At 38.7% G+C, this 13,032-nt stretch overlaps 1 protein-coding gene across 1 annotated transcript in view; it reads left to right on the forward strand.

The window, feature by feature from the left end:
- Positions 1–13,032, forward strand: part of GYPA (glycophorin A (MNS blood group)) — a 37,077-nt gene that overhangs the window by 12,876 nt on the left and 11,169 nt on the right. The window contains exon 3 of the mRNA XM_005607829.4: positions 11,052–11,117. Coding sequence (XP_005607886.1) covers positions 11,052–11,117 — 66 coding nt within the window. The remainder of the gene's footprint in view (positions 1–11,051; positions 11,118–13,032) is intronic.

Here is a 13,032-nt window from a genome sequence, read left to right on the forward strand (position 1 = left end):
TGCTATGCTTTATTTGCCCCTATCCTCTTATGCGGTTTGAAGGTATATAGCCGACTTGTAGTTATCCCATCAGCTAACTATGTTTTAAAAGCATTTTCTCTCAGAAATCCCAACTCATTTTAATGGCTCAGCACACGTAGAAACTTTAACTGTCGTTATGGATCCTGTACGACCTGGATAAGGTTGTTCTAGGCTGAAGCCAACTCACCAATAGCTCGTGGGGCCTTGAATGGATTTTAGTTGTGCCGTGGGCAAGAGTCCCTCTGCCCCTCTCAGATAGGCCATAGCCAGGTGTACCAACCTCGTGACATATTCAGGTATGATTCAGATATAGTGAATGTACCCTGCAACTCATTGCACACAGAGATGTACACATAAACACACACACATGAAACAAAATTCCACCAAATGATAACTGTCCTTACTATGTGGGGTGCACTCTGATGTACTTTCTTCTATTTCATACAATTTAATTTTTTAATGTCAGTGGCAACCCACTGAACTGATTTCATGGCCCATTAGTGCAGAAATTCACTATCTTGACCACATGTTGGAATCATCTGAGGGACTCTAAAAACTACTGGTGATCCAGTTCCACATCCAGGGATTCTAATTACTCCTGCAGAGGCCAGCAAACTGTAACCTGCAGGCCCGATCCAGGCCACTACCTGGTTTTGCACAGTTTGCAAGTTAAAGATGGTTTTCACAGTTTTAAGTGCTTAAAAAAAATCAAAAGAAGAATAATATTTTGTGGCATGTGAATATTAGATGAAATTAAAACTTTAGTGTCCATAAATAATTATTGGAACACAGCCGCACTCATTCACTTATGCTTTGGTTTAGATATTGTCTGTGGCTGCTTTTACACTGTAAAGGCAGAGTTAAAGAGTTGTAGCAGAGACCGACCGTCGTCCACAAAGCCTAAGATATTTATTCTTTATCCTTTTACAGAAAAAGTTTACCAACCCTTGCACTAAGGGATCCCAACCTGCAATTTGAAAACTCAGTTTTAGACTGAGGATTTCTAAGCTAAGTTCCCGTGGAGCTCCTTGAAGCTGCTCCAGGAGGCTGTGGACACAGGGTGTGAGGCCCCAGGCTGTACCCCAGTTTCCACCAGAGCCATCCACTCTGTCCATTAAGCTTACCTTTGGAAAGTGCAAAGAGTAAAACCAAATGCTGCGGAGAGGAGATTTTCTAGGACAAAACCACAAGAAATGTCACACTTAATATGGCAACTTGTGAATGTTATTATTTCTCAAGCAAATCAGAGTAATATCAAATCGTTGTCTGAAGCTGTTAAAGTTTTACATAATAGTGATGTGAGAACCTTAGAAAATGTAAGGATAGACCTCAAAAACCATGAAAACAAAGTTTCCATATGTTAACTAGTATGGAGTAGTGGTTCCTAATGCTGGCAACACGTTAGAATCCAGTGCCTGGGGACCACAGATCATTCCAACATGCAGTCAAGAGTGACAACTACTGATCCAGTTTCCTCTGTTGCTATTCGTCACTGTTCAACCAGTCACAGGAAGAATCAGTGGTATGAGAACTTTGGGATAAAGTTTTCATTTTAAATGAGAATTTTTCTCATCCAGCCTGATTTCCTTAAGCCCAAACCTAAGATGTGTAGAGAGTTCAGCTACAGAAATGTCAATACCTTAAAATAAAGCTGGCACACCCAAAGTATGTAAAATCCTCTTTCATTCTGAGGATTTTTGGTAGGCAGGGGCAACTGGACTGGAAGATGCTTGGCTGGAAAAAGTAAGATTTCAGTTAACAAAGTGATACTAACCGGAAACATCTGTCCTTCCATGGTGTGGATATAACAGCACAGGTCACCCCACAACTCTGTGTTAGAGGTACAGCCCTTCACCTCGGGTTAGGCACAAGGTAAATTATTATTTTTGTATCTTTTCAATCAGTCCTCATTTGCTGTAAGTGAAGGCTTGCTTGAAAGTTAGTTGTACTATAATTTGGTGAGAATTCAATCTTCTATTAATGAAATTTATTTGCTCTTCATTCATTTTATTCTGTATATATCATGATAGAACTTGGCAGATAGTTCTGCAGTGAAATAGATTTGAATTCAAAATCCAGATCTGCCACTTAACAGCTGCATGATCTTATGCAAATTAGGCAATGTTTCCGACCTTTGTTTTCCTCCTGTAAATAATAATTAATATATAATAATATGCTCTCAGAGAATTGTTTTGAAGATGGTAAGAGAGGATGCCTGGAATGTGGTAAATACACAATAAGTGTTAAATATGTATATTATTATCTCAGACATATAAATTTCCATGATTTTGAAAGGTGAAGTACCTTAGAAGACGTCTTTTCTGTTAATCTCATTTTAGAGGCGAGAAACTGAGGCCCAGTGACTTATTCACTTCTGCAACCAGATAGTAGCAAAGCCAGGACTAGAACGCTGACCTCCTTTCTCACTGGGACAGTGGACAGAAATATCCCTTGCTTTCCATCTGTCTTAGCTGAAGGGTGTACAATGGCTGGAATTATGGACTGAGTCTTCTCTCTACCCCTGCTGTCTCAGTAATGGTTTGGGACAGTGAGGATGACCAGAAGCTGGGCGGTACAGAGCCAGGCTATGAAGTTCAGAGTTCCCTGAGGGGAGCTGCTCTCCTCTTAGGCCATGGCAGCTTCAAGGTAGACTCGATGAAGAGCTATTCTCTGCCAAGTTAAGGAAGGCAGAAGTGTGACCAACTGGCTGCTTGGGAACTCCCAAAACATGCCACTCTGAAGGGAAGCAGAAACTGGGTCATTTCACTTGAGACCCGGCCCACTAATCAGACCAGTTACCAGGCTATGTCCTTCTTTAAGAAGTACTGACCCACAAGTTCAAACAAAATATTAAGGGCTATTCAAGACACTAGGATCAAATGCTATCACACCAACAACTTTATCCTTTAGGAAGTTCCATTTTTCTAAATTGTAATTGCCTATTTTGGCTTACTAAAACCCTTCCCCAAAAAACAAACGTGAACAACAACAGACAAGATGGACACCTAACTATATTATTACAACTTGACTCAGACTGAATTTCTCAGTCCTCTAATTCAAGAGCAAGACTGAATATTTCTCTTAAAATATTGCTTCATGGCACTAGCCTTCTCTCAACATCTTTTGGAACAGGCAAGATCCCCATTTACACATTCACTCTGTATAAAATAACAAGGTCTGGCTGAAAAGGCATAGAGTTGGAAATCAGAGGATGTGAGTTTTTGTCCCAGTTTTACAAAAAATTAGCTGTGCAGAACTTCCAAAAATAAATTTATCGATCAGTTTTCCTGGTCATCACAATACCAAAAACTGACAGCACTTAGAAAATTTAATTTTTGACTTGAAAACTTTTGAAGGCATTTCATAGGCAGGGTGTATCCTTGTAAGAGTTTGCTTTTGCAAGATAAGACTTCTATCAGCTGTGAGGCAGGAGGGCTTCAAAAGCAAAACCAGCAGCTGCATGAGCTGACCTTATCACGTCATGACAGAAGCTCAGCTACTGGAAGTGTTGGCATAAAGCAAAACTGCAGGGTATTTGTCCAATGTTGCATTTTACTGTTATTCTTTCTAATAACAGTTGATGTTAGAAATGTCAACAGTTTGGGAAAGCCATGTGGTTTAGTGCATAGAGCATAGAGCAGATGCTAGGCTCTATTCCCAATTGTTGCCTAAGGAGTTCTGGGCACAGAAGTCACCCCATGTCCTTGGTACAATGGAAACAGTGGCAGGAGCCCTCTCATGCTTCCTCCCCCGACACAGAGGCATCTCAGGCTGGGAGAGTTTTCACAAGCAACTGTGAGGTCAGAGTAGTGATGAGACAAAGTGATAAGAGACAAGAAGATAAGAGAAAAAAGAGGTGAATGTTTGGAACAATTCAAATGTTATGCAAATGTAAGCTGTGAGATGATATGATCATGCAAACTTGGAATATTTAATATTCTGGGTGGCATATTAATTAATTCATTGTACCCTTCCTAAACCTAAAATAATACGTTTTGGTTCAGGTCACAAATATGTACTTTGTACAAGTATTATAGCAAATGCCATTTCAGTGTTTGGGGATTGAAAAAGAAACTAAACTCGGAGTTAGAGGCCTTGCTGTACCTACCCTTCTGTTTTCTTTTGCACTAATTTGCCTCTTGGACATTAAACTTTTGTCAGTCTGAGAGCTTTGCCAACCTTTGCCTGCTGGCTGCCCCCTAGCCTCCACGTGAATGCACACTGTACTCTTCTTTCTCTATATTTCAGCCCATGCCGTTTCGGTTTCCCTTCTCCACATCTTCACCTAAAACCCTACTCGTGCTTCGAGGTTCAGCCAGTGAGACATTGCAAGTAGGCGTGGGGTAAAGACTTCAGAGTAAGTTTTTCAGAGCCTAGTGCAGCTAAGGAAATGTGCAGTGTTGGCCCAAGACCCATCCATTCCTGGGTAGCCAGGTGCTGGACCCATCTTCCATAGTACCTCAAGGTAAATATGCATCACTTGGAAAGAGAGGTGGAATTTCAGGTATAGTCTGGATGTGTTCCTGCCAGAAGTGAAAGGATTAAGAAAATGACCCTCATGTCAATATTGCTAGAGCAGAAAACAGTTTCTTTTAGTGGCTATAGCAAGAGGACACTGAGGGTAAAGAGATAGAATGTAAGCAGTACAATGAATTGGTGTGAAAAAGTCATCAAAATGAAGACTACATAATTATTATTAAAATTCTAGCCCTTAGGATGCCTGGGAATCCCAAGGAATTTAGTTGTCTTTTTTTGTTTACAACACACCTCAGTGTTCAACAGCTAATATGCTAAAATATCAAACAAATCTTTTTATTTTTCTCAGGTTTCTAGAATTTATTCATTTTATAACTGAGAGTTTGTACCCTTTGACCAACGTCTCCCCTTTTCCCCGCCCCCTCAGCCTCTGGTAACCGCCATTCTATTCTCTGCTACTATGAATTAGACAAACGAAATCTTGCTGACAAGATCTCAACCAGGCGGTGAGATCTGGGAGGTGGGAATAATATTGGAAGTCAGTGGAATAGGTCTCAGTTCTGTTCCTTACCAGCTCCGTTAATTCTGAGCCAATTATTTAATTTTTATATCAAGTTTCTTATCTGTAAAGTAGGAAAGTTGGATTAGATGTTCCGAGTGACCTTGTAATGTAAAATGTAAAAGTAATTCTTAATTAAACAGGACAGTATTTAAGTTGATCTTTAATATGTGAGCAACGCAAACAGACGTGGAAAGCTAGCCCTACCCCTCGTGCGCGCACGCGCACACATACAGACACAAAGCAGGAGAGAGACCCTTCTTATAATCCAGTCTCCAGGAGATTTAGACAAACCGTGTCTGTTGTTTAATGGCTACAGATTTGCTTGGATGTTATCTATCTAGTTGACTCAACTGAAGATTCTATTGTAAAAAGCTCTGTTTAAAATTCACTTACTCACAGAAATTTTGCAACTCAGCATTTCTGAATATGTCCACAGATGTCTATTAGCTGATTAGGGCGTGAGGAACCTGGGAGAGCCTGATAAACATGAGGGCTGTTGCTGTCAAATGTAGGATTAGAACATTCTTGGTGGTTGTTGCAAGTACGTATTGTGGCATTTGTTTTCCTTACCTTGAATTTTGAAAGTAGCTTAAGCATCTGAGGATGTATGAAAAGATAGGTTTTTTTTTGTTTGCTTCTCCTAAATGACATTTTTCAACCAGGACCTAGTTTATTTAATTTGACGCAATTGATAAAATTCTTTGAATTATTCCATGTGAATCTATCTTGGAATAACCAACAAGTTCTTTAAAATTTAATTAAATATTAGAAGATACAAAAATATATCTGTGTGATAAAAGCTGTTGTTCTTTCAAGCTGGTACTGTGAACTATGGATCAATAACAAGTCTTCAAGCGCTCCTCATACCACTAAGCAAGCATGAGGATTAATTCCTATTGAAATACTTATAAGGTTGTCTGGGTTTTTTTCGGAAAATGGAAGAAAAGCTATGACAAAGGTCATTTTATAGATCAGCTACAGATATTAGGTTGTTAAAGAAATATTTAAAAATATATTTTATCAAGTTGTTCTTGGGGCATTTATGTATTCAGTTACTTACCGTGTTGATGGTTTTAGGTGACTGCAACAGAAAATTGTATCAAAGCAACAAATCTGGAGAATTAAAGCAGGTATTTCTAAGAACATAAGTGGCAAGTTTCAGACTCAAGTCAATTTGGCCACCAATCTGTTTTTGTAAGGGCATAAATGGGACATGACATTCACATTCACAGACGGGACTTGGATAAAGAGTATGCAATTTTTGGAAATTATCTCAAAGACTTTGTTCCTCTAAACAATGTGTTGCCTTCAATGTTAGATATTCCTGAATTTTAGCTATAGTTTAGAGCCTTGCTTAGAAGCAAGGATGGAAGACGTGTAGCTCTGAGCTGGAAAGAGGCACTACAACCAACTTCAGACAAGTGTTAAGGCCAATGTCAGCATGTGACCTGCTCTGTAAACTTGGGTAGTTTTTATCTCCTGGGTCTTCACCCTCTCCTTTCAGAATAAATTTCCACTAAATGCTCCTTTTCTTTGAGGAGTAGCTGTTGGAAAAGAAAGAAGTCTACTTATTTGCTAGAGAGTTAAAATTGTCTTGATAAAGTTCAAAACTTTTTAATGAGTGTTCTCTCCCTAAACGTTTTCTCATTTTAATACAAAAAAAAGGTACTTTGCTTATACATTTAAAACACTTTTTTCTCCTTCTTTGACTTTGTTTAAAATTAAAAGATTAAAGTGCCAGTTTGAAAAGATGTTAGATCCTACTGTAGGGTCTTTGCCATATTCTCTTTACAACTTGCTATAATTTTTTGCCCCTTTAAGCTCTTAGATTACAGACCTCCTCCATGAAACGCAATGCCGAAAAGTGATAAGAACCCTCTGCAAGGAGGAGTGGCTTGTTTGTAAAGGGACTGCTTATCTTGGCCACTCATGATCACAAGGTGGAATCCTCCTATGAAGGGTTCTGGGCATGCTGCATGCTCTTTTCCCACACCATCCTCCATGCTATTGACAGTGATCTTTCCAAAATGAGAATCTGGTTCCAATCCTTTGTCTTTCTGCTGCCTTCAAGATAACGTGAAAATTCCATACTATGGCACATAACACATGGGGCTTCACTACCTCTTCTGCCTTTTTCCTTGTCCACCATTTCTCTATTCCTCTGCTTCTCACGTCTTACCCTGCAGCCACATAGACACCCTGCTGTTCTCCCAACTTCTCCCAATTTGATGTCTCAAATTCCAGGACGTTGCTGACTCTGTTCTTAACTGTCCACACAGTCTCCCCAGTAAAATCCTAAACTTCTTTCAAGATGAGTTCAAAGAACACTTCCGCGAGATCTTTCTACATCCTACTCCTTCAAGTAGAAGTGACCACTTATCTCCTTTGTACCCCGACTTCCACCATCACCCTAAAAAAACTGTATTATACTTAGCTTAAATTTCTATCTCTCTCTGCTAAGCTGGAATTTCCATGAATGGAAAGACAACGAATTATTTATTAATTCATTGTATTCCTAGTACATAGCGTAAAGTAGGCTTGCTAAAACTCTTTTGTAAATGAATGAACAAATGGACAAATATACCCAAGGTTCCCAGTGACCATCAAGGCCCATGGACACATGTCTTAATTCCAAATAGTCAATCATAAAATTCCATTGAGACTTTACCATACCACGCCAAGTGCTGTGGACTTCATGGAGTTTTTAGTCTAAGTCTAAATAGAGGAGGTCAGAGAAGACCTTCCAAAGGAAATGGCATTGAACTCTAAGACCTGGAAAGAAGCTTGTTAGGTGAGATGGGTGTTGGGGGTATATTTCAGGCAAGAGGAAGAGCAGGAACAAAGGCCTTGGCATGGAGAAGAGTGTGGTGCCTTTGAGGAACCAAGAAATGTCCAGCATGGTAGAGTGGCAAGCAACGAGGAGGGGAAGCTGGGGGGGGCTGGGTCATGCAGGATCTTGCAGTGTTCACAAGGAGGAGTAGGCACCATCCTACAGATTCAACACACTTCCCCAACTGACCCCTACAAATCCTGCTCAGGCAGTCCCTGATGTCCTGCTGAACACTTCGGAAACCTGGAGGAGGGGTATATTTGTCTTCACAGTCAAAACTACTAGATGTCCTCAGGTGCAGTTTTAACATTTGAACTCATTTAACTCTTGAAAACTTCAAGTTTGGTGCGGTTTTGTTTTGTTTTTCACTTTTAGATTTTTTTCTTCAGGTTGTAAAAGTGTGTGCTTCTTACTGAAATGTTGAAAATATTTTGTTGCTCTTCTATCAACACACGTTTTCAATATGCTTGCACTCATGCTGTGCATGCCTCTTTGCTGTATGGCTTGTTTTATTCATTGTTATGTTCATTTTAGATGCAATCCGGAAACTCACTTAGTTGTTTCTCCATAAGAAATTGGCCAAACATTTATAACTGTTAGCATTTTACTGAATACCTATCATGTACGAAGCACTATTCTAGTGCTGAGGAGATTCAAAGTGAGCTAACTCTGGGACCTTGGAGCCCTGAAAACAAGTTTTATGTTTCAGAAGATCCCATTTCATATTCATGAGGGATTACAAATGTGTGCCCTAAGTGTGAAAGAATTACGCTGAATCGAAAGGTGTAAAGGAGATGTAACGTTAACTAAGAGACAGAAATCATTTTGTTCATTAGTTACCCTTTTTTGTAATTTTTACATACTTTAATTGATTCTTCATGAAAATATTTCTTTCCATAATTTTAATATTAATACTTGCTGAATCTCAAAATCCCAATCATCAGGTAATTATTTAAAACATTTGTTCTACAAACATGACTCTTTATATGCTTTTCCAGTGTCAGAGAATTTGTTGGGGGTCCAAGCAGGTATATGAACCAAAATATTCCTCTAGTGCATTTCTAAGAGAAAAGTGAACTGATTTGTAGGGGCCAACTCATTTTGATATAAAACTTTTAAAATCACAAAAAAAAAATAAATAAAAACATTTGTTCTTATGTTATCTTTAAACCGTGACACCTGAATGTTGAAGAATAACTTAGAAATATTAGTTATTTGTCATGCTATTTGCTTAATTTGTGTCACAATTGTTTACATGCATGTGATGAATTGGGTTGTAGGACAAGTCAAGGAACAAGGTGAAAGCAGGATTTATGAGAAAGCAGGAAACATTGTAGACAGTTTGGGGACAATGATTCTTACCTGTGCAATTTGGGGGAAAATTGATTAGCTGACAGCTGGTAGAAATAGGCAGATTTTGTACTCTGTCCTTGAGTAGACTGACCAAAAATGTGAAAGACATTTGCAGTTCTTTGTGGATTCTCCAGAAAACCTTGAGCATTTAGCTTAGGAGCCAAAGTGACACTGTCTCTGGGGAATGTCTGCAGGTGCCCTTCAAACCTCGACTCCGTCGTTCTTGGGCACCATTTCCTTCACTAGAATGCCTCAAAGGAATGGGTGGAGCTACATCCATGGAGTTTAGTGCACTGCTGTTTATCCCAGAATGATGTATAACTCTCTTAAGAGTAAAAATAATAGGAATGCTTCAAGTTGGAGACTGATAAATAAACTACAGTACATTCATACATGGAATACTATGTAACCATTAAAAATCTTGTCATAGAAGAGCATATGAAACATAGGGTATATGTCCATATATAGTTTAAACACTATGTACATTTTTATGCATATTTAAAAACAATGATTCCATATTTAGAAGCAATAGCTAAAAGTTCAGATGGCACCAAAATGTTTAAAGTGTCTATCTCTGGGTAATTTGATGATAAATAATTTTTGTATTGTTCTTTGTGCTTTCTTATGTTTCCAAAATGTAACTCATTGAATCTAGATTACTTTTGTAATTAAAAATCTTATTTAATTTATAAAACTTTATAAAATAATTTATAAATTTTTAATTTATAAAACTTATTTTAAAATAAAAATATAATTGCTTAATTATAAAAATTAGTTTATAGAGGCTGGCCCCATGGCCTGGTAGTTAAGTTCAGTGCACTCTGCTTTGATGGCTTGGGTTCCGTTCCCAGCTGCAGACCTACACCATTTGTCAGCAGTCATGTTGTGGCAGAGACCCACATAGTAAATAGAGGAATATTGGCAACAGAATTAACTCAGGGCTAATCTTCCTCAGGCAAAAGGAGGAAGATTGGTGACAGATATTAGCTCAGTGCGAATCTTCCTCAGAAAAAATAATGATAGTAATAATAACAATAATTTATAAGTATTTAATGAGATTTTTAAAAGATGTGTGAGAATACAAGTCCTATATTCATATTTGTGTGCATATATATTTGTGTTAAAGAATAACCATGACCCAGAATTCATTATATTACTTGGGTATCTGGACCCTCAGCCAGGAATCATAGACTGGAGCCAGCATTTCCTACAATTCTATTACAACTCTGAAATTCTACTTTTGATAGAGAGAAAAGAAGTATGGATGGGAACCTTAGAACTGACTCACCCCCTATCAAGCTAGAAGAAAACTGAATTTAATAGCGTCTTTGTTTGTTTTAATTTTTACCTGGGAAGTAGGATTGTAACTAGGGGATGGAGGCAGGGAGGCACAGTCAGAACTTTAGTCTTTGTATAATCACCACGAGTGTCCACCTTTCTTTAACATGGACAGTCTTCCAAAATTAGGTAAAAATGCTATGCAAATGAAGCTTCAATCTCCCCCTTTAAAAGAATGATAACAACAATAGCCAAGCATATGTACTGCTCATTATGTGCCAAGTACTACACTAACTGAAACACACATATATATGTATTAAACTAATTTAGTCCTCACATTTTGAGGCAGGTATTATCATTTTACAAATGAGGAAATCAAGGCACACTTTTTCATCTGTAATGCCCCGCCATGCAGAAATTCTGGAGCTGCCACTGGGAGGGACGAGGGATCAATTTGTCTTTTGTGATGTGCTCTATGGTCCACTTGGTCACCTCATTCTTGATCTCTTTCTCAACTTCTCTTTTGTACAGGTACAAGCGACTTATCAACTATCACTTCTGCTGCTACACCGACATTTACTAGAGAACAGGATGGAGGTTTGTTCATATTTTAAAATAGTTGCTCTGGTGTCATTGTTATGGTGCACCTCTATATAATGGCATCCGTCACTGTGGGGAAACTGTGACAAAGACTGAGAAATGGAAGCTAAGTAGACACATGTCCTACTCCAGAGGAATCCTCACTTCTGGAATATCTCACAGAAGTAATGCTGTGGGTTAAAGAAATCAAAACAATCTCGCAAGGCACATAAACGATCAGTGTGACCATGAAATGGTGGGCCAGATAAAAGGGATCCAATAGTCCAGTGGTGAGGAGGGCTTGTGGTCAAACCACGCTGGACTCAGTCCTGGGCTTGGTTTTGTCCCAGCTGCTGACCTTGAGAGAACTGAACTCTGAGTGCCCCAAAGGGCCTCTGTTCCCTTAATTTTAAAATGGGGCCTCTAATACTGATCTCACAGTGTTTCTTTAAAGATTAAATAAGATATATGTAAAATTGCTTAGCTCAGAGCCTGGCACTTCATGAGAGCCTAATAAACTATAAGCCAAGCTGGGCGCTGAGATAAGGGAGGTCAGGGAGCATTCATTATCTCTCTGGTTATTTTTCTGGGAAGAAGATGACTTTACAAGAGTTCATTGAAAGTAGAAAGGGAGAGAGTCTTTCGTAGGTGGGGTTTAGGCAGGATACTCAGGATTTAAAATAAAGCCTCAAAGAAGACTTAGAGTGGCTACAGGATCTTTAGCTAATAGAAACATTGAGAAAATGTACTGAGATGAAGGAAAACAATGGATTTTAAGAACAGAAACTAAGGGAGGAAAATTAGACTGAGTGCTTGGAACTAATTATTAGGCTTCCGGGTCCAATTAAACAATCTATTTTCAAAGTGATTTTAATGTGCAGCCAACATGATGATGCCACTCCAGAAAGCATTTAAGGGTCAACTACAGACACACACACTGCTACCTCCTGTGAATCCTATAAATAATGGCTAGCATGGTGGAGCATGGTACTAAGCATTTTCACGCATTATCTGATTTTATCCTCACAGAAGCCCAAAGAGACAGGTATTATAATCTTCATTCACCTGAGGGAATGCGAAAGCCCAAAGCAATTACGTAACTTACCCAAGGCCACACAGCTACTAAGAGGTGTACTCATGATGCTGCATCTGTTTTATTCCAGAGCTCATACACCAACCACAGCTATTAACTGACACAGAAAAAGAGCAGACAAGCCCTAACTAACCTTTATACATAACTGTAAAGAATGACCAAATATAACCAAGCCCTTGACTATGTGATACAATGTAGTGTAATATGTTATTTGTAATAATTAAATTCAAGAGAATAGTGTGGCTATAGTAGTAAGAGGGCTTCATGACATAAAATGGCATTTGAAAACATCAGAAAATAAAATTTAAGATGTGGACTGATAAGGGAGAAGCTGACTCTGGGGAGGCGTTAAGGCAGCCATACTAGAAACTTCTGCAGACAGGGAATCTAGTGGTACTGTTGACAAAAGCTCAGACTAGACACAATAACGATTTGGATTCAGATGGTGGCTGTGGCATAAATCTGGAAAATTGATAGCAACATGACCTCTTTTTTGGGTTGGACTGAAGTCCACATGGGATGATGATTGAATATGTTTGTTTTCTGCTCACCATTTTTACATTCTTTTAAAAAATGCACTACTTCTTGTGGAAGTCAATAGGTGGTTCTTCCAGTACTTTCTCATACCCTACCTTTTAGATTTGCTAATTTCTGACCCATGGAAACTTATTGAGCAGTTGACAGTAGATATTGGAATACCTAATGTGAAGACTGGCACATTACCTCCTAAGTTTTACTAGCTAACTGTTGAAAGTTGAACAAGAACTCTCCACACTTAGTTAAGAAAAAGTAATCCACTAACCAATCTAATTCCAGAATGATATTATTTAGACCCATGCT

Source organism: Equus caballus, chromosome 2 (genome assembly GCF_041296265.1).
Source record: "Equus caballus isolate H_3958 breed thoroughbred chromosome 2, TB-T2T, whole genome shotgun sequence".
In the NCBI taxonomy this organism is placed as follows: Eukaryota; Metazoa; Chordata; class Mammalia; order Perissodactyla; family Equidae; genus Equus; species Equus caballus.